Source organism: Phyllostomus hastatus, unplaced genomic scaffold (assembly GCF_019186645.2).
Source record: "Phyllostomus hastatus isolate PE091 unplaced genomic scaffold, TTU_PhHast_1.1 phas_contig_148, whole genome shotgun sequence".
Lineage (NCBI taxonomy): Eukaryota > Metazoa > Chordata > Mammalia > Chiroptera > Phyllostomidae > Phyllostomus > Phyllostomus hastatus.
The window spans coordinates 1,857,188-1,880,135 of NW_025333607.1; the positions used below are offsets into that span (position 1 = coordinate 1,857,188).

Genomic DNA, 22,948 nt, shown 5'->3' on the forward strand with positions numbered 1-22,948 from the left:
AAATATTAAGTATAAAAATTTTATTTTTAGAAAATAGTACATTTTCAGAGTACTCTGAGTTGTATAACAATCTGATTAAATATACTAGGGAGACAGCCCAGAGGATGAAACTGAGATTGTGGCATTTGTTTTCACTTCCTCAGAGACTCCCGTTTACAAAGTACCACAACATTACAACTGATACAAAACTGCTCAGATTTTAAAATAACTTGGGACAAAAAAATAAATGCTCACTTACCCATATTCTGCTAGTTAGTGAAAATTATAGAATACTATGAAGTTCTTCTCAAGATTAAAATCATTTTCAGATTTAAAAACAGATCATTCTACTTGCAACACACAAAGTAGGGGCAACTCACTAAAGACACAATTAGTAAGTTCTACCACAAAGACTCCCAGCAGGAGTTTTATTTTACTCTAACACGTGAGCAGAACAAAATTCCTACAGAATCGAAAGTGTGTGATGACAGAGGAAATTCAAGGCAGCGACACCGTGTGTCCTATGCAAACACAACTCAGTTTCTCAAACCGAGGCCAGAGCACCCCCCGGACTCAGCATAGCACCAGCACCCGTGTCCACATCACCTGAGACGTAGGGCAAATGTAACCATGTGTGGGCGTAATTAAAAATCTCTCTGATTCTGTGAGGACAAATGACGAAACTCAAAAGACAGTTTATATTGGCTCCAACGCCCCCAGGGAACCTGTTCTCTGCCCTCACTGTTAAGTGCCACCAGCAGACAAGTTTGACAAACACTAAGGAGCTGGAAAATTAGCAAATAAGCCAAACAGCAGGCACTGCCGCACTGTCCTACTCACATGGGACTTGGACCAGTAGATGAACACTTCGGCCACCATGCGGAAGAGGTCCTCAGCCTCTGGGGTAGGCTCTTTGAGCCACTTCGCCCTGGACCACAAAATAAATGAAGTCGTTGCTCAGTTAAACCTAAAGTTAAAAAAAATAATAATGACCCTCCCAAAGTTGAGTCTGAAACCAAGGGACTTAGGGCCGCAGCTCCCCTCAGAGTAGGCAGGGCCGAAGTCCCCGTCATCACGTTTAGAGGAACTCGAGCACTGGACTGGCAGACTGCCGACGTTTACCTGCAAAACATGGACTGCTCCAGAAGCATTTTCTGATGGCAACCTTAAGATGTTCCATGAGAAAAAACTTGTCTAGAAATATTTGGTTACATTACTGATGGAGTTGTGAACACGCTCATCGCTCAGCAGTCAGTGAAGGGAGCCAGGAATATTCAGGACGCGAGCACACAGCAAGCTCGGGGCAGAATGGGAGAAATGAACCACTTTGGACACTATACCTGTTATTGTCCACAAATCGAATCAGAAGTGGGTAAAAGGCGTACAGGTCCCTGGCCAGCGTGGTGAACTCGTCCAGGATAAGAAGTTCGGCCTCGGACATGTCCCCCCGGGCCTCGGCTTTCAGGTGGTCTTCCTCGGAAACCACCATGGCTGCCTTCTTCTTCAGTTTCTCCATCAACGGCAAGAAATGAGTCTTCAAGAGCTGCGGCTTCACTTTATTTATTATAGGCTGGGAAAACACTGAAGAGAGACACCAATGTCGCACTCTGCGTAAGTGCTGTCACAAGGACACCGTAATCAAGACTGAAGCGTGACTGAAGCCCCGCCCCCGGTACCCCTGCCTTGGCAGCTGGTCCAAAACTGATCACTGAATTGATATGAAGTAATTCCTTGTTTTTAAAAAATGACTAACGGCTAATGTGGAATACAAAAAGAAGATATTCATTCACTTTGCAAATCACTTTGCAGTGAACACAAAAAACAGAATCCCCCAAACGGAAAGGCTCCTGGGCCCTTCCTTAGAAGGGATGCTCACCTCTCAACAATCACCCCAGATGATGCACTGTTCCCTCCCTGGACAGCCCCGCCCCATCCCAGTGCAAGAGCTGGGTTACATGCACCATGCACTGCTTGTTTACGTAAGGATGGGCGCACCTGTCAGTAATCGCTCTAAACTTGATAGGCACGTTTTAAAGGGAATTTCTTCCCTAAAGGGAACACATTATATTGCAAAAATGTATAAAGAAGAAATGTTAAAATCAATCATAATCATCCTACCTAAATTAGTAAGACATTTATGTATTTCTCTGGAGTTTTTATAAATAAATAACTCCGCAAATATATACCTAAATGCATTTTTAACTCATGTTTTGAAATATTCTTCTTTCCATCCCCCACGATATTGTGGGCACGTTCCAGGTCACAAAGCACTGCTGCGACCTGCTGTTGAACGACAGCCTGTGTTCTGCTATACAACGTGCCCACATCGTTAAGCACACTCCAGCACTGGGCATTTAGGTTGCTTCCGTAAGAGCTTTATAAACTTTGGACATGAACCCCTTGTCAGATGTATCAGTAGAGAGTATCTTCTCCCATTCTGTGGGTTGTCTTTTTATTTTGTTGATGGTTTCCTTTGCTGTGCAAAAACTTTTTAGTTTATGTAGTCCCATTTGCTTATTTTTTCTTTTGTTTCCCTTGCCTGAGATATTTCAGATAAAATATTGCTATGAGAAATGTCTTAGATTTTACTGCCTATGTTTTCTTCTAGGATTTTTATGGTTTTGGGTCTAACATTTAAGTATTTAATCCATTTTGAATTTATTCTTGTGTGTGGTGTAAGAACATGGTGTAGTTTCATTTTTCTACACATATCTGCCTAATTTTCCCAACACCATTTATTGAACAAACTATCTTTAGTCCATTGTATGTGCTTGCTTCCTCTGTTGAATATCAATATCTCTATTCTGTTCCATTGATTTGTGTGTCTGTTTTTATGCCAGTATCATGTTTTTTATTACTATGGCCTTATACACCAAAAAACAAACAAAAAATCCAATTATAAAAATAGACAAAGGACCTGAATAGATACCTCTCCAAAGAGGACAAACAGATGGCCAATAGAGATATGAAAAGATGCTCAGCATCAGTAATCATCAGAGAGATGCAAATTAAAACCACAATGAGATATCATCTCACCCCTGTCAGAATTGCTATCATCAATAAATCAAAAAACAACCAGTGCTGGTGAGGATGTGAAGAAAGGGGAACTTTACAGACTGGTACAGCCACTGTAGAAAGTAGTATGGAGATACCTCAAAAAAATTAAAAATGGAAGTGCCTTATGAGCCAGTGATCCCACTTCTGGGAAAATAACCAAATAAACCCAAAACATTAATAAAAAGAACATAAGCACCCTATTTTCATTGGAGCATTATATACAATCGCCAACACATGGAAACAGCCCGAGTGTCCATCAGTAGATGAGTGGATAAAACTACTATGGGACATTTACACAAGGGAATTCTACTCAGCCATAAAAAAGAAGAAAATTTTACCCTTTGTGACAGCACGGATGGACCTGGAGAACATTATTCTAATTGAAACAAGCCAGGGAAAGACAAATACCATTTGATTTCACTCATTTGTGGAATCTAATGAACAAAGTGAACTAATAAGCGAAGCAGAGACATGCTCACAGATAGCAGGATGTCAAACATGGGGATTTAAAGGGTGGGAGGATCGAGCAAAAAGGAAGAAGGACTTATCGACACGGACGACAATGTGGTGATTGCAGGGGGGAGTGGGTATTAGGGTGATAAATAGTAATGGAAAAACACAATAAAAAACTCTTAAGAAAAAGAAAAAAATCATGCACACAATGTCAGCACAAAAAAAGTAAATAAAAGAAATTGCTCCTAATTATTCCACAGAAACAGGCCAATGGCTCATGAAATGAAAGGTGAGTACATCTCGATCACCCTCCCTAGTCCCGGGAAGTGAAAGGAGCCAGTACACGGAAAGTCACTCAGTGTCTGACATCTACTCTTTTAAAGAAGAGCATGACCAGCATAGTAACGCTTCCTGGCACAGAATGAAGTATTGATAAAGACTAAGAGGAAAAGTCTAGTCTTCTTTATTTCGAATCTCTTTGGAAATCTGAAAACTTTCAGTGGGATGCCCCGCACCCCTCACCTGCTAGCCTCTTCATCCAGGCCCCCTCGTCAATGCCCAGGTTGTTGTAGATGATCTTCAGGATGTTCCCCAGCAGGGTGTTCATATGCTCCGAGTTCAGGGCCGTGCAGCAGGCCTCTGCCCTGCCCGGGTGGCTCTCGGGCCCGTGCTCCCACCACCGGGACATGTAGCTACACAGCAGAGGCAGGATGACCTCCATCACGTGCGGCATCTGCGTGTAGCGGATACCAGACTCAGCTAGTTCCACAATCTCCTCCATGAGCTTCTCCAAAGATGGTATGTTTGGACAGACATCTTCCACACTCGCTGGCAAATTGAGAGCTAGAGGAACACACACAAAAATAAAGGGTGACCACTGAAAGGAGAGACACGAACAACCGTTTCATTGGGATTCAAGGTGCAATATGCCCGCACACCTGTCCTGGGCCCTTCCCCATTCCATAGTATCCATGTTGACCTTCCCCTCTTTTCCACACTCCTACCCTCCCCCACCCCATCCCTTCAGATCAGCAAACAACCACTCCTCTTAGCTCAGAGCAGACAAGAATCTCAATGTCTCTGCTCACACGCCCTCTGTCTGCTCCCACATTCGCGTCCACCCTTTTCGGAGGAAGCGGCAGATTTGGGGTCCCCACACAGGGTCCCAGCTGCACTCCAGAGCCCAAGCCTGCCCTATGGCGGGGGCTTGCTGGGTGGGCCTCACGTGCAGCCCTTCCCTCCATCAGCTCCCCGCCCCCACACCCCCGACAAGCTCGCCTCTCTCCTGGTTGTCTGCTCTCCCGGTGCCCTTCCATCACCAGCAGTGGAGGCCCTGGCTTCCCACCATACGCAGCTCACAGCTCTGACCAAACCTCCTCTCCCTAAATCCCCCTCTCCTCACTTCCCTGCATTTGTTCTGCCGTGACCCTCTTCACTCACTGTCTTCTCTGCTGAACCTTTAGTGTGGTTTTCCTTAGGGACCTGTCTTTAGCTCTCTCCTTTTTAGGCATGTGTGTGCGCCTAGGCAAACCTGGTCATTCCTCGGGGCTCCTGCCATGAACGAACAACTCCAAAGCCACAGTTCTTAATTTTTGTGTGTCTAATATAGAATGTCTCAAAAGCAACTAAACCACAACAGGTCTAAATTTAAACTTGACTTTCCTGCTCTGACCCACCCCTTGAGCATGTACTACATGGGTAACATTATCCAATCAGTCACCCCAGCTGGAAGCCAGTAGAAAGCCTAGGCTGTGAACTCCACTGCCCCCCCGCAGAGCATGGCCCACCCCTAGGTCACTCTGTGTGCCCTGCCCAGGGCGCTTCTCTGTCACAGCTGCGGAGTCAGCACCACAAGTCCTGACCTCTGCCCTGAAAGATCTCTGAGGGGCACGTGACTCTGGCCACACCCCTCTGAAAGCCAGGAAGCCCCACCCCTTACCTGACCTAGGAAGCCCACCTCACTTCTGCTGGCTTTCCAGCAGACTCTTGTCTCACCTCACATTCCTTTCCCTCCTGAAAGCTAAATCCACCTCAAAGAGCTAAAAGTCCTCCTGTGTCTCTCCAGCTGTTCTGCCGACACTGCCCTTGCATGTCCCCAGGTTCTTTACTCTGAATTCTATCCTGTGTATCTATCGGTCCCTCTCCCTCCACTGACACTGAAAGTCCCTGAGAAAAAGAACCTAGTCATAGGCATCTTTGTGTCATGTCTCTCTATCTACCACAGTGTAAATCCAAACGTCAGTGCAATGACTGAAGGAAGGAATGGAAGGGAATCATCAAATTCAATCCCTCCACTTGTTATGCAAATGCTATTGTTCCTTACCTATAATGAATATACAAATCTGCTTCATTCTTGATTCACAGCTAAACTTTTAATCATAAATAAGACAACTTAAAAAGACATGTTTACACAGATGATTAATAATTCAAACTCAACCATATGTTACTATTTACAAATACACGGTGGAAATTTTGTAGAAAAATATTGCTCAGTCACATTTGATATGATTTTGTTTAACTTCCTATGTTATATAAAATTAGAATTATAAAATAAGCAAATTAAATAATGAATTTTGTATTCTTAAAAGAATCTTTATTTGCTGGAGTACACTATTACATCAGTGTGGCCAGCAGCTGCCAGAGAACACCAGTCACACAAAGCGACCATGTCAGCAGGGAGCTCTGCACTTGTGACAGCAGAAGGCTCTCCTCTCAGGGGGAACCAACCCCGTGAGAAACGACGTGAGAGGGCACTTCTGTGATGGCCAGGCCTGGACATGGGGGACATCTGTAATGGTGTCAACAATAAAAACTTTCTTATAGAAAGGCTGATTAAGGAATAACTTGCTTCTGCTTTTTTAACTATTTGTTAACCAACTCAGTTCAAATCCTAGTAGATAATTCTAACAGGTTCTCAAAGGCCAGTTCTTGAGATCACTGGTAATGGTTCTAGGAGTTTTTCAATGGGGACAGTGAAAAGCTTGGATGTGTCTACCCAGAAAATGATCAGATGTTCCTGAATGGAAAGTGACATGAGGCATAAGTGTATACAGACAGGGACTACATACAGACATCAGAATCGTAAGGATACACATGCTAGGGTCAGGTACAAATTAAAGTCAGTGATTAATTGTTTTAGATTTGTGTTTTTAAGTTTTGTAAATGATAAAAATTGGACAAAACTAACGGGAACTCACATAGAATAAAAGTGTCCAAATAACGTAGACATATTTGGTGAACAAAGAAAAATGAAGGGTACAAATGCATAAATAATAAATAAGAATGTTTATTTATTCTTTACCTTTACCTACTAGAGAAAACTGTATCAGAAATCCGATTGACCTATTATTCCTATCTGCTGATTATTTTGTCTTATCCTTACGAGTGTTGATTTGTCTGTGGCTCATTAAGTCAGAAGAAAGTAAACTAATTTTCTTTCAGAAACACTAAAGGAATAGTACACACAGCATTCCAAAAATTCTGAATGACAACACTTAAGAACAAAGCACATTGGGGATCATGAACTGAAATGGCCCATTAAAAGCCACTGCAGAAAAACACACTGTTAGTCACTAAGTTTTCTCTTTGTGTCTCTAACACTGCACACCGTCTGCGTACCTGCTCTCTCTCGTGAAGACCTGGTGTTGTAGATGGAGTAGCTGTTATGTTTGTCGAGATGAGTTTCGAGAAACGCCACGGGAAAGGCGCCAGCGAAGGCTGCCAGACACTCCCCCAGTGAGGAGCGCTGCCTGGGGGTGGAAGATAACTGTGGTTTTCATGTCTCCCCAAAAGTCCAAATTATATTAAAATTGGCAAGTTTAACTTCACAGGGACAATAATAATGCAACTAATAGTATGAATTACCACATGCAATTTCTGTATTATAAATCATCTTATGTTTCAACTGCAAAGTCCCTGTCACTCACAAAAAATAAAAGGCTAAATTATCTTTTAGCTAAAACAGTACAGACCAAAATAACAAGAAAAACCCTGCAAATCCTCCACAAGCTTGGACATTTTTTTTCTTCCTTATTTCCCTTTTACTTTTTTAATATAATGACTTACTAAGGGAAGAATTCCTGCAATGTGAATAAATAGATTAATAAAAATTAATAAACAAAGTACAAATACTAATAACTAATACAACTTCCTGAAAATTTTACCTATGTAAGGAGTATCAGGTTACTTATGAAACATTAAGGTATGCAAGTGCCAAAATGAATTATGACGCTTGGAATTGATTCATCATTTTCAAGCGCAGGAAGGTGTCTGAGGAATCAGACTCGCACTCCCTCAGTCACCAGCCGAGCCCAGGGCTGTGCTGGCTCCTAGTGTGTTTACTCAGCAGAGAATGATGTGAGCATCAGCCTGCCATGGACTCCTTAACTGATTTCAGATAAATATATATTTTTAAAGTCAATAAAATGGATATAATTAAGGTTACACAATTATCTTGGGCAGCTTTAAATTTCTCACTGAAAAAATATACTTAAAATGAACAATGTCTGATTATCTAATGTTTTAACTCAAAATAACTAGATATTTAGTCAGCTAAGAAAAAATGTTCCCTCATAGGATGGCACTGAGTAAAATAGAGTCCAAATCAAACATTTAATAACATTTCATTATTAAAAATAATTTGGGAACAAAAAATTACACAGATCACAGGTTTTGATTCAGAGAGACCCAACACCTAGTCTTATTCCTAACACTTAAGCCACTGCAGAAAAATTACTTGCTCTTGCTAACCTTTGCTTTCCTGAACTACAGACAGGGATGCCGAATGGCAGAATGTAGGAACTTAATAGGTTAAGATGTTTCATGCGTGACTTCAAGATCAGTAATTTAGTCCCTTACACCTGATTGGACTAGTCCACTCATTAACAATTCATGTCAATTATTAAATAATTAACTTTAAATTTTTTATTCAAGTAGTAATTCTCAGACCAGCTATGATGATTTGTGTTGATAGTCTAGAAATAGCAATTTTTCTTTTAGATAACTTGTACTAAAATTACTTGAGTTTTATTAGCACAGTGTCGCTTTTTCATTTTTTAAAAAATATCTTTTACTCAACTTCAAAATTTTATTTTTATATTCTCCCCAGGTCATTTTATAATTGCAAGATGTGTGTGTGTGTGTGTGTGTGTGTGTGTGTGTGTGTACATACACTAGCAGATTCCTTCATAAGTCTCATAACATTCAAGTTCAAATTTTACATTACAGTTTTACCATAATTGCTTTACTTTTTTTCCCCATAGCTCAGCTGTCTTTTATTATATCAACTCAAATTTATCTAAAGATTGCATAACCACTCCCAAAGAATTCAATACGTTAATCAGTTGTTTAGTTTATAACTAAGGAAAAAGTTACAAAGTAAAGACTCTTATTATAACACTTGAAACAGCCTTTAAGGCACAGTTAAATTTGCAATCTTACCTTTCCACATAGATACTCTTGCTCGTTCCCAAAGCATATAAGCTGGTTAGAATTCTGTAACAGGACACCTGCACATCTTCCACTGAAGGAAAAGAGAATCTCACATGAAAAAAAAAAACACTTGTTATTTATACCCTGTCCTAAGAAAGTTCAGGCTGAGAACAGAATTCCATCTGAAAGGCACACTAATATTTTCATGTTGGAAAGAAGCAATGTAAGAACAAACAATATGTAAAATGAAATGTAAAAAGTTTTCCTCAAACAAAATTACTTTCTTTCAGGAGTTTAAAGCATTTAACATAAATGCTGTAACATAAAGCATTTAACATTTAAAGCATTTAAAGCACATCATGCTGTGATTTTCAGAACATTATCAGGAACAGTGGCGCTACACTTTTTCTCCAGGTGTAAGAACAAAAGATCTCTTTAGGAAGATGTCGACATGGAAGTGTAGGGCGGACAGGCAGACTGTGACTCCAGACCAGGAGACACAATCTCCTTTTTGTCTAAAAGGGGAAAAGACGGGGTCTTTCGTTTCAAGCCTCCTGAACAAGCAGGAGGATGCTGGAGCGCAGAGGGTGTCAGTTATTTCTGAAGTGACCTGATGTTTATAGTATAAATAAATCACTTCAGTCGTTTCTGAACCTAGAGAATGGTAGGTGACCTATGACCCAATAAGATGTGATTAAGGGCCAGGAAATCTGAGAACTTTGAACTTCTAATTCCAACCCTGGAACCAGTTCCTGAAGAAAACTCGGCAACACGAATGGAGAACCCATCCTCGCCCTGCAGACCCGCCTCCTGATCCACATTGGCTGTCACCCTGCCAGCTCCAGGCGAGGCACTCCACAGGTGTTCCCTAAGGCGCGCTCACCCAGCACCTAGGGCATGAGTGCCAGGGCCAGGGCTGCGGTCAGGGCTGCTGGACAAGGACTCATGCACTCTCTGGTGCTCATGCCAGCATGAAGGCAGGGTGCCAGGGCAGGTCCTGTGCTAGTTTTTTCACATATCTTTGGGCATTCTGTGGATGTTTCAAGTAACTACAGCATTCCAGTCACAGGCAGCTGGCTAGGTCCCCAGTGTAGAGAGACTGACACCTATTAGCAGAAGCTGCCTGGGCTGCCCGAGTCGGCCAGGGCCTGGGACACACTCTGTCTCGGCAGCCTTCACGCCTATTGGCGGTGCAGCCCGTGGGACCAATCTGCATCCACTGGGAACTAAGCCAGGCACATCTCCCGCTGTCTGTCCCATGGTCAAAGCACATTAGAGTGGCCTCAGAGACCACACAGAAACAGTCAGCTTTGGACTTTGTACTTGGCCGGTGTGGAGGAGACTGTCCAGGGATTCAGTGACCCACCCCTGTAGGAGCAGTTTCTGTAACTCCCACGTCAACCTAGAACATTCTGCAAACCAGCACTCCAGTGTCTGAGCCGCATCTGAGTGACCCAGACGCGGCTTTCATGTCAGACCGCGCCTCTCGGTAACCGGGCTCTAAGAAACAGGTTCACATACGTATCAGGTCTTCTCCAAACTGGTGCTGGCCGATGTGCTCAAACAGCGAGGACAGCACCGGCAGCAGGGCCACCGTGGTGTAATTGATGATCTGGGTGACGCCCCTGGGCTGGTGGCGGGTGTGGGTGAACTGGCCCTGCTTCAGGTTCTCCAGCGTCTGCTCCAGGTCCTCGGCGGCGCTGTCCAGGAACGCCCTGAGCGCGCTCTTCACACTCTCCAGGCCCGTCTTCATGACTGTCCTGGGGGGGGGGGGGGACGGGCATGCGAGCTCAGTGAGCTCGGGCCATGGCCGTCCGGCTGTCTGCACAGCATCCACTCGCCCGCCAACTTTCAGATCCACTCTCTAACATTCTTTCGACACACCTAAGACTCAGCCATTCCCCTCTGCAAGTTCACAGCTGTTCCTAAACTCCTTCACAGTCAACTCAATTAGAACCTCAGAGCAAAGGGCAGGGCTAACTAACACCTTCTGTTTTCCGCCAGCAGAAATGTCGCCAATACTTACTCTATAACTAACCAAACCCAGCTTCTGAGCCAGTTTAGTTACCCCAAAACCGAATGAACCAGGAATGTTTCCAAGGCAATAGCTGTAAAGAAACATTTAACAGCAACTAAACCAAGTCACTGCATGAGGTCGCAATTTGTGCTTTGAGGGTGGCCATGGGCCTTTCCTCAATCAGCCTCTGAAGGCTGAACATTCAACACTCGACTGCCGCAACTTCTAGCAAAATCTGAAGATGGGTAATGCCGTCTCCCTTCCTCGTTCATTACACAGAACACCCCAAATAAAATCTTAAACACAAAAACAGAAAATCCAAGTTATCACAGACCTTGATACTCTTATTCTGGAAACTTTTATTCAGTTTTATCCTTGATAATAAAACTTAGTTTCAAGATGTTCAGAAACTTTTATTTAGATTTTCCCTTGATAATGACTGAATTTACTGCTGTGGCTTGGGGTGGGTGGATCGTGCCTTCAGCACACATGACGTGTGGAGAGCAGGGCAGAGCAGACAGAGCTCAGACCTGGGAGCGGCTCTGCTGCCACCCTCCCGAGGCTCTCTCGAGCTTTACTCGGCTTGTCTGTGAACTGGGAATGAGACCCTCGTGTCTCCTGTAAAACCAACCGTCACTGCAGACATGGAGCCCCGCCTCACATGGCAACGCTGTCAGGACCTCTAAGGGTGGAAGTACCATTTTTACCTCACAGGACGCGTTCCCCGTTCAGTTCCCAGTTAGGTACCGAGTTGCTACAGAAATTACTTGAAATTTAAGTAACGATTTATATACAATCATAAAAATAATAAAATGTCATTGTATTAGTAATTTAAAAAAGGTTTTCTTTTCACCCAAAGTCTTCATTATAATCCCAAAGAGTAAAATCAAGACAGTAGGTCCATTTCAATATTCTCCGGCGTCATTATTATACCGATTCAGATAAAAAATACCCACGTACCTCGCATCCAGAGTCTGGCCCAGAATGTGCAGGCAGTTGACAATTGATGTTGCATCATTTCCTAAAGAGGAAAAAAGAATGCAGTGTAAACTGCCCTGAGAATTTGTTGATGTTCTTCTTTTCTGTTAATATTTATGTTTCAAAAACTAGTCCACAGAACAACTCAGTAATAACTCCACAATGAAAAAAATATTTGCTGATCAAGTTTAAAACCATGCAGTTCTTCTGCCACGAGTGGAAATGTGGACGCACATGGGGAAGTGGTGAAGCAGGTCGGGTCAAGGAGTGGACGGATTCGGGAAGCATCCAAAGCAGTGCATGGGCTGAGTTGAACCACGTTCCTGGTGCGCACCTTCCCCGTACCAGCTCATCTTAGCTTTAAATCATGTTGTATGACAGCTTTGTAAGTCAGCTCCTAGCCTTCACAAAACGAGGGGAGCTAAAACTTTAATAAATTTAATTCCATCTTAATTACCCAAGTGTCTCTGCTTTCTAATTGCATTCAATAATTTGCCTGAATGTTATTGGTCTTTGGTGAAAAAGAAGCACCAAGCTATCACGTAAAAAAGCATCAGAAGCCAGAAAGGTTTAATTCTACCCTGACAAGATATTTGAAATGAGGCTGACTCTTCCCGAAAGTTGAAATTCACTCATTTTGATAGACAGAAATATGAATTATACAATTACTTTCTTTCTCTCTCTCTACACACACACACACACACACACACACACACACACACAAAAGCAAGCCCAAAGTCACAAAAGGACTGACTGCTCACAATGTAGTGTGACATCATGGCTTCTTCATTCTACATTCCATAAACAATGTGTACACATATGTGTGTGTGTTCACTGTGTAACATCATCATTTCCTAGACCTGAGGTTAACAATTTGAAAGTGAGTTTTAATACATTTGAGTATGTTATATTATTTACAAACAAAAATATCCTAAAATGAAATAAATATAGATAGATGTTAATATGCTTTAGAGTGCCAGCAAGCCAGTTCTGCGACTTGATACAAGTAAGAAAAAAAGTAAGGCATTCCTCGATGAGACCTTGAATTCTTTAAGAGAAGTTCCATTCATCTTATGCTTTGTATCTCAGAATTTCTGGTGATAATAAAGGCAAAACCAGTGGAAGGGCAGGATTTTTTTATGTCCCAGATATTGGCTGGATGCAATCATAGGGCTTGTACTGTAGTCCCTGAAAGTAGTACTCACTCAATTATTCACTCACTCAATAAACACATGTTAAATACCAGGCATTCTCAAACTTCAAGTAATAAGCAAAGCAGGTATTAAGCTACTTGCAGTTCAAAGAGGAATACAGAAAGCCAACAATTAATAAAAACTAATACAGGACATCAGGCCACAGTAAAAACATATAGCAGGAAGTAGGGATTAGCGCAAGCGGATGGAGTTTCAGGGGAGAGGTCCCCAGGCCGGCCCCAAGAAAGTCAAGGCAGATGAGCCGAGACGAGCCGTGCACGAAGGGCCTGTGTGCACACAGCTGGGGGGAGGCCCGGGCAGAGGGGCGCATGTGCAAAGGCTCAGACGCGAAAGATTAGGTGAGGATGTCAGTGAAGGTGGCTGCTGCTGGACCCTGGGGAGGGGCGACGCCTGCTGAGCAGGCGGGAAGTTCCCGAGCCTGGCTACCAGAGCAACCACTATGGGTAATTTTTTTTTAAGTGCAACTGAAAGACATTGTCAGGTTTTGAACAGATTGGAATCTGATCGGTATTGGATGTGGTTCCGACATGCCAAACTGGAGGAGCAGGAGCAGACCTCACTTAGGAAGCTGCTGCGGTGGAGTCAGGGGAGTCGGTAGGAGGGCTGATGGAGGGGACTTGGATCAGACTATCAGCAGTGAGGACATTAAGACCAGATTTTTAAGTTTTTCCTTATGAAGTGGGAGGTGAGGGGGTCAGGAGACAAGAATAACTCCAGATGTCTTCAGTGAGCAGTTGTGTGAATGACAGGTGGATGGGGCCCAGTGCCATGCAGAGACAAGAGAGGGGCAGACTGGGAAGGGGGGCAGGGTCCTGTCCTCCTGCAGCCCTCAGGTTATCTCCTTGGAGATGGTGAGCAAGCGACTGATAGAACAATCTGCAGTGCAGAGACAAGGTCCTGTGGGAACTATGAACTTGGGCACCTTACACACAGAGGTAATTTTTAAAGTCCTGGGCCTACATGAAATTAGCCAGTGTGAGTGTGTATATATATAACTGAAAAAAGGCCCCAGGGCCTGGGATGCCTGGAGGATAAAAGGTAAGGACGGTACAGTACAGAAGGCCTGGGAGGAAGGGTTCACAGGCACCAGGGATGAGGCTCAGGCAGCTGTTGCTGAGCACCAGGCAGGGAGGCTGGCCCCAACTCTCTTCTAACTCACAGTCCTTCCCCTTCTCCCTTCGCTTTCTCTATAAGGAGCAGTGCGTGTGCAGAGCCAGCCAGGCCCTCTCCAGCCAGATGGCTTGTGAGGCAGGATTTCTGTTTGCTTTGGTCCCTGACGTGGCCCGGCATGTGGGCCAGCGTTTGGCACAGGGCAGGCACTCGGTTAAATCACTGGGGGCAGACAAGCCTGGTGCATTGAATGAAAACGTGTCTGCTGAGCGTCATATTTCTGTGACAGTTAAAGCCCCGAACTGTAAGCTCCATGCATCCACACCTTTTGGCGTCCTCCGAGTTGGACACAGAAGGACTTTGAGTGCGACCATCTCAATGTGGAAAGCAGCAGACAAGGACCCCAAGGACGCAGAAAAGGTATAAGCTAAATATTCAACCCTTCATGGTGCAGGCCAAGTGAAAGCATCTATTTGTTGGGTAGACAGCTAAACAATGGTTATTCTCCAAAAAAGTATGGCATGGAGGAAGGTTTTTAATGCAATAAGAACCATCTAAATAATGCCCTTCTGAAGGCTACCCACACCACCCATCAGGAATGTCATTTAGTAGGATCAGGAAGGGTAGTGAAGAAGGGTAGTGAATGTTAACATTTTGAAGTGATGGTTATATTTTTATAATGTATTAACTCTACGTAATTGCTTAACTGCTCTAAATAATGTAAAAAACCCACAAAGTTAATGCTCTTAAACTCATGCTTTCTCAAGGTCCCAGCTACTTCCCTCGTCTTCAAACACAGCTCCTGAACATAGAGGGAGAGAGAGAGTGATGGGCCAAACCCGTTTGCCAGGAAGACTGTGCTGGGCTCCGAGGGAGGGACTGAGTGCGTGAGTGATGCCCCCAGCCGGCCCCGGATCTAATCACAGCAGATGGCAAGCATGGCACTGATGCTCATAAAACAATGCCACCCTCTAAATAAAAGTACAATGTTAAAGCTGTCAGAGGCGAAATATCATTTTGCATTTTAATTCCAAATTGGCTCATGATTTTCAATGGTTTTTAATACAAGGTTTGCAATATTCAGGAGCTTGCAACGTTATCCAGAACCTGACCTGCTCTGCCTGCCCCTGTTTTGTAGCCTGACCTACTGAGGATCCCGGATTGCGGCCCCTCTCCCTGGGCAGAGGAACAGCAGCCGCACTGACCTTTCTCCCTCTCCCCGCTCCTCCTGCACAGCCCTGCACACAGTGTTTCATGACATTCTGTTCTCTGAATAATGATTAACCTATGCATAATGGCAGGACTCCTATTAATAGTGTAAAATAAAATTAGGCTAACATATAATTTCTCTTGAAATGATGAGGGACTCGAAAGAACCTGAAGAGTGCCAGTGACTTTGTCACCTCTGGAACCTGTGACACTGATAGAAATAAAATTACCAATTCCTTAACTCACTGAGATGTTTTAGTTAAACTGAGAACATATATCTGATAATTACACATTTATTCATTGGCCGCAAAGTAAGGAAAGTCTCGCATACCAATATGTTCAAATGAAAGAAATGTCTATATTGCATTAATACTATCTTCTGAATTATTTTCATTAGCGTTGTCTGACTCTGAATGTTTCTGCCTCTCCCTAGGAAGTGGGTTACTCTTTATAAAGCTTATAAAACAAGTCCAGGAAACTCTTGTCTTTGCCACGGATACTGTCATAAACTACAGGGTGTCCACGTGAAGGCCTTCCCATCCCCAGGGGCAGTCACGTGGTCCCCAACAGCAGGTGTGACTGAAGGAACGTGACGCCCTCCGCACAGGGGAATGCTACCCTCAGGTGTGCCCCATCCTGAGTGCCACCGCACTTTAACGACTGTCCTCTCAGCCTGTGTGCCCTACAATGGTGAGCAAGCACAGCCTGAATGCTCTGAGATGACACAAATGCACACGAGTTCTCTGCTCTCTCATGACGCAGGAGCGCAGTGCTCGTGGCAACACGCGTACGGGTTTCAGGAGCAGACACAGAAGGAGCAATGTCAACTTAGTCTGCTGATTGTTGAGTTGAGGAGAGACACCAACTAAGAGGATTCACTGCACCACTTTGCTATTAAAACTCTTGCAAATATAACACTAAGATTTATGCACCACATTAAATTGGACAAACTCACCCAGGAGGAAGAAACAAACATTTAACAAGCACTAGAGCTTCATTTTCATACAGAACACTCATCTTGTTCAATGTTCTGCAGCTGAAACTAAAACTGAATCAATGATGTGACATGATGACTTCTAGAGTCATTCAAGGTCAAACCAAAATAAATACTGGAGCACGATACTCATTGTGTTACGGAATGCTTGCTTTTTCCAAGCATTTCTAGAAGTCTCTGTTACTAAATTTGGAACTTCTCTAGTAACTCTGGGGAATCTCTGGACAATTTAATATTTTTCTAATATGATAAAAAATATTCACTAGAAGATGGAAAAGTAGAAAAGGTCTCCAAATGATAACTGTTTTGGGTGTCAGTCTTCTCACATCGCTCCTCAGACGGAAAGGACCACGGCTGGTGGAGTCTAATCATCCTGCTGGAATGGTCATTGATTATACCTTATTCTGGGTCCGTGGGAGGGCCCTGTACCTTTTCACCGATTGCTTAGGGAACTTAAGTAACATGATTCTAAATTGTAAGGGAAATACGTGGATACTACATTTTTCTTGCTAACCACAAGAAAAAAATGCTCCACAAGAAAAAAAATGTTAAGCTTGGGTTACTCGTGAATGTAAGAAAATTTCAAATTGAGAGCACGTTTCTTCTTGCAGACATCTGCTCACTTATCTGTTAGGTAAGCGTAGGCTTCTTGAAGGCAGGCCCTGGATGGGTCACTCACTCAGTCATCAGAGACTTATAAAAGGCCTACTATGTGTCAGACCCCGTGCTGGCACCGAGGCTACAGCAATAAGCCCTCAAAGAGCTCAGCGACTAGTACCCAAAGGTGATGTTGCTCCTCACTGCATCAGAGAGGGGCAGGGCCAGTGCAGGAGCTCTGAGCGCCCCAGCAGCAGGAGTAACGGTGGGCGGTGACCCAGAGCGGAGCATTTAGGCTGAACTCTGAAAGAGGTGCAGTGGCCTCCTTGGCAAGGATGAGGGACTGGCAAGGTGAATGCTAGGGGGACCCTGTGGCCATCAGCAATGCCAGTTCGTGCAGGGACCCTGGGGAGGAAGGGAACAGACCCAGTCAAGGAGCAGAGAGAGGCCCCTTGGGCTGAAGCACAGTGAGCAAGACCTTGCTGGGATATGTGGATGGAGGCCCATAGGGGTCCCCACGGAACACTCCCGTGGCCGGAGGGAGAATTCTGACCTTGATTCTAAAGAAATGGGAAGCCACCGGCAGGGGTGCAATGTGCGACTGTGTCCTGGGAAAGTCAGGGCTGGGAGGAGCCCATTCAGAAGGCTCCGCAAGGACACAGGGAGAATGGCTGGCCCTGGGCTGGCCAGGTGGGAGCAGAGGCACTGCTGGCCGACCAGGAGACCCTTTCTGAGTCCCCCCAGCTTTTGAGAACACTTGCACACTGCCGGCAGAGGGCACAGAGGCCTCACTGCACGAACCTGGAAAACGAGGGCCAGCATGGCCTTAGAGGAGGCCTCACAGGCAAACCCGTGCTGATGCCACCACTGCCCTGCGGGGCCCGCCAGACCCCCAGCTGCCGCCTCCAATGGCCTGCTGGGCTGTCGTGCAAGGTCTGTGTGGTCTCTCGCTGCCCTGAAGTCTGGAATCGGAACCTCACCACGTAGCAAAAGTGGGAGTGGGGGCTGGCCGCACTAGTTCCTCAGTCGGCACAGACCCCGAACGGGAAACCGGGCTCCTTCCTGCTGGGTCCTGTCCTCGCCCTGACTGAGCCCCCAGAAGACAAGAGCATGGGGTCCTAAGTCACTAGAGGGCATTTCTAAGTTCCAGAAGCAAGCCTATACATAAACAAAATGCCATTTTTCCTATCAAGTGTTTTGATGGAAACCGGAGAACTACTGTTCTGCAGGGAATACATGGCTCGTCCCCCTTTTCAAACCTTACCTTTTTCTAGTATCACATGATTGTGCGAAACACCTCAAAAGGACTCTCTGAGGCATAAAAACACTTTAAGTCTCTTTAAATCTCGAGAGTGTGCTTCAAAGGCTAGGAAATATTTAGATTAAAGATACATATGGGTTAAATCTAAGTTTGGGGATTCCTCACATCATAAATCACAAAAATGTTTCAACTACAGACGAAGTTTGGAGATACCACTATAATCTGGCATCCAACTCGGACGAGTATTCCGACTTGCTCCCCACAGCCACTGCCACCAGGACTAGGGTCTGTCCCCTGCTGTGTTACAACATCTCACCTGAGCTCTCCTGTCACATTTCAGGTCAATGTGCCTCTTCCCACCATTCACTCTGCCCACAGATGCCGAGCCCGGGGGTTCCCTTGTCCGCCTCCACTCTCAGGGGACAGAGGACAGTGGTGTGTGAAGGCCGCGAGGTAGCCACTCACACGGCACTCTGAGTGCACTGCCCGGCCTGAGATGGAAGCATGCACTAGAGCCCCAAGACTGACAGACCTGTTACTCTAACCTCTTCCAAACCTGTAAAAAAAATGGTTCGGAGACAGGAAGTCCCTTGTCCGCATCACTCACTTGGTTTAGTCACACAGGCAGGACATGGCACCTAGGCTTCCCGTCCCAAGGCCACACTGTTCTCTCCAGCACACCAGGGGAGCGTCTGAAGGCAAGTTTTAACAGTGTTGTCTCAAGTTCACGTGTCTTAAAGATTCTGATAATTAGGCAGGTGTGCGTTTGAGTATGTTTGATTAATAAAGATCTCTTGAAATGTTATTTTACGAGAAAATCCCAAAGCAAATTTGAAATGGTAACAGATGACAGAATAATAAAAAGAATTCACAAAAATATGACATTGAAGAAAAGGTACAAGGTAGCTCTCCATTAAGTTCCTGTTAAAGATTTTAAAAATAGCATTTAAGTGCTAAGGGATTTAAAATGCAATATCTAAAAGGAGCACCAAAATTACAGAAATGGATAAATGTTAACAGTCCAATTCTCTCTTTTGATAGGTATGATGAATTTTATGTCCGAATGGAAAAAAGAAAGTTAAAGGGCAGTCAGGACTAATCCACGGTGATGGGAGTCTGCACAGAGCCCCTTTTCTGAGGGTGTGAGGAAAGGCACATGGGAGGCTTCAGGGTCCCGGAAACGTTCTCTGTCTTGGCCTGAGCAAGTCGGCATGAACACAGGCACCAGATCATCACGCTACAGCATCAGGCTGTCCTTAATATTTGCGTGCTTCACGGCATGTATGGAACACTTCAATAATTATTAAAAGGAAATTATAGGGGACGTAACAGGAAACCAAGAGTTCCCAGCATGTAAGAAGCCAGAAGCAGCACAGCAGCAGTACCGTGCTCATCAACGAGAGTGCCAGCATGCAGCTGGGAGACGCGCCCCTCGGAGCTGCAGGTGAGACCGCACTCCCCGAGGGCAGACACTGATGCCAGAGGAGCCCACCGCTGTCAGGAGAGGGCTGAAGCTCTTCACGAGCACTCTGCTGAACTTTTCCACAGAGACTTTTATGCTGAAGAGAACTGAAGCAAAAGTCAGTGAGCTGGAAATTACTCAGAAGATAATTTCTAGCCCTGGCCGGCATGGCTCAGTGGTTGGGTGTTGTCCCACAAACTGGAAGGACGCCAGTTCAATTCCGGCCAGGGCACATGCCTGGGTTGCTGGCCAGGTACCCAGCTGGGGGCGTGTGAGAGGCAGCCAATCGACGTTTCTCTCCCTCTCTTTTCCTCCCTTCACCTCTCTCTAAAACTAAATTAATGAAATCTTTTAAAAAAGAAAATAATTTCCACATTGACTTTTGATAACTGAAACATTAATGCAAAAACTCACTTTATATGAAATGTAACATTTAACTGCTAAATTTAAGAGCACCAAACATTGAATATAATAATATTGGAGACCAAATACAACCTCAAGTAATTATATTCAGAAACTATCATTTCTCAAAAAATGTAATGTTTAGAACTTACAGGTTATGCGTGTGTGTGTACATATATATTTGCATGGATGTATATGTGCACATATATGGACACACACACACAAATTCCCAGTTTACTTACTGTGTCTTTATAGTACTGACTTAACCCCTAGTTCTTCCTGAAAATGGAATTAAACTTACATCTTTTCTATTACACCCGTTTCAATGCTGGAATTACTGTAACACTGTCTCCACACCTACAGAGCACAAGGCTAACGTCTGCTTTGTCGGTTTCTGACCGTGGACACAGGGCAGCCCCACACGCTCTGCCGGTGGCCGAGGTGTCCCTCGGCCCCCAGCGGGGCCTCCCATGGCTCGTGGAGGCGGGTGCCCAGACCGTGGACTTCAGCTACGTGAACCCAGAGACCAAAGACACTGACTACGGGGCGAGCGGTTCTAGAAACCCCTTTGTGACTGAAGTCCTCAGCCTCGCTGCGTCTACTCTGAAGCTCCAGTGTCTGCCTGTGGTCGACCTGCAAACCTGCAGTCAGGGCGCTGACCAGTAAGTGCAGTTACAGCACTTTCACGCGTCAGAGCTCATCGTTTCGTCCACCAGCAACAACCAAACACAGATTCTAGGCCCCAGTTTCGCTGTGCCCTCTGAAATAAAACATGGCAGAAGCTGCCACTTCCATTCATTTGCTCTTTAACAGTGCAACGTTTTGATTTTCAAATGTACTTCGGACGAGCACAAAAACTTCCCGTCTTCAATTTCACGCTGCTTGCACACAAGCGGGTGGACCTGTGTCAGCCTAGGACGAGCACATGCAACGGCACACGGGCGCTCATGCAGCGGCACACGTGCACTCATGCAGCGGCACACGACACAGTGCGGACGGCAAAGGAAACCAGGTGAGGGCCATGCCGGGGTCCGTTCAAGGGTCTCCTTACCAAACAGTGAAATCCTATGCCTGACAAGAACTCCGAGTTTGCAGAACAGGCTGAAGACAAAAGAAAAACAAAAGAGGGAGGGGGAAGGGGAAGGGGAGGTAGAAAAGACAGGGAAATTAAAATAAAATAAAAAAAGAAGAAAAAAGAAAAATAAACAGCTGATCTATGAGCCAGAAAAAGCAACATGATGTCACGCAGAAAGAATCAATTCTCTGAGCAGAATGTGAAGTAAAGGTACTAAAGAGTCTTTGAGTGCATATCTCTAACAAACGTGGTTAAAAAACACGTATTATAAGTAAAGAAACAAAAAAAAAAACAACTGAAAGCAAAGCTAATTAATATAAAAGCAATCTCCATGAAACCCGTAAGAATACATTTAGTAGTTGTAACTACTGAAAAACCACAAGGAAAATACTTAATTTTATTTGTCCAAATGTATGACTGAAATTCTAGAATTCGTTGTTTTTATGGACAATATTTAACGATAGGAGTATGGTGCTTCGGGCATGAAATGTCACGTTAGGCTTAGTGTTTCATCACTTGAGTGTTTCTTCTTCCTGACCTCCGCCCCCTGACACATCCGCCACAGCATCCAGAACTCTGGACCCGTGGAGTAGGGACGGGGTTCAAGCGCCTGGCAGCTGCTCAGAGGAGACCGTCCCAGAGGGCTCTTGGCACTAAGGTGTGAATGGAATGTGTCAACTTCTCACCTCCTGCTGCACCGTTCCTGGGCCCCCGTGTCCTCCCTGGCGGTCAGTAGAGGGAGGACACCAACAGAGTGGCCTCCATTTGGCAAGAGAGCACCGCGGCACCCTGAGTCTCAGGTCAGACCCCAGAACCTGGGCAAGCATCTCGCCCTGTCCCCTGGGGCCGGTCTGGAGGGTTCCCCGTAGGTCCCTCTTCTCTGGAGCACCCCTCACTCACTTCCGCGCTGCACTCCCTCCAACCCGACCCGCCACACTCAGCTCAGGACACGTTCACTCCAAGAAGCCTTCTGACACGCAGAGCACCTCTGTCCCTCCCAGCCTCCGCCCGCACCATTTCCGAGTCTCTGCTACAACCTTTAACTTCCCACATCACAACTGACAGGATCTTCACATCTACCTACACCCTACCTCTCTACAGTAGAACTGTCAGAGAACACCGGCTCTGCACAGTCAGAACTGACCGAAGCTCTCACCTTGAACATGGACCTGAACAGTGCACCCCCCTCAGCCTGACTTCCCCAAGCACCGTGGCAGCTGCAGGCTGACCTCCCCACCCTGTCCTCTCTGGCCACGCACATCACCAGCGATGTGCAGACGCAGACGTACCCTCCTCCGTACTGGGTACAGATTGTGCCCAGGGAGGCAGCTGCTCACGACAGGATGGCCGAAAGGAGACAGCAACCCTATTTGTGATGCTGACCTCTTCAACAGAAAGTTCTGGCCATCCCATCTCACTTCAGTAGCGATGTGGAAAAAATGTACTGATGAAAACAAATTATACAGGGCACAGTGTAGCTCTTCCCAGAATGCCTAAGTAAAGGTGAGGTCTTGGGAGATCTCTTCCGTGCTACAAGTTTTTTAAAACAATAATCTACTCAAGTAGACAAAAGATTATAATGACATTAGCCCCCTGAGCTATAGTAGTTGAACAAAAAAAAAACAATAAAACAAGAACAACTTCCTCCAGGTGCCCGCACCCACCAAACTTCACACACGCTGACTCCACAAGGGTCCCACCTCTGGGTAA

The 22,948-nt window shown here is 45.1% G+C and overlaps 1 protein-coding gene across 6 annotated transcripts in view; it reads right to left on the minus strand.

Moving 5' to 3' along the window:
• Window positions 1-22,948, minus strand: part of RYR2 (ryanodine receptor 2) — a 540,637-nt gene that overhangs the window by 106,007 nt on the left and 411,682 nt on the right. For all 6 annotated transcript variants that reach the window (XM_045860807.1, XM_045860777.1, XM_045860769.1 and 3 more), the window contains 8 exons: window positions 21,215-21,264; window positions 11,897-11,957; window positions 10,441-10,679; window positions 8,929-9,010; window positions 7,108-7,238; window positions 4,012-4,332; window positions 1,320-1,560; window positions 820-907 (listed from right to left, as the gene is read on the minus strand). In XM_045860807.1, the coding sequence (XP_045716763.1) occupies window positions 820-907; window positions 1,320-1,560; window positions 4,012-4,332; window positions 7,108-7,238; window positions 8,929-9,010; window positions 10,441-10,679; window positions 11,897-11,957; window positions 21,215-21,264 (1,213 nt within the window). The remainder of the gene's footprint in view (window positions 1-819; window positions 908-1,319; window positions 1,561-4,011; window positions 4,333-7,107; window positions 7,239-8,928; window positions 9,011-10,440; window positions 10,680-11,896; window positions 11,958-21,214; window positions 21,265-22,948) is intronic.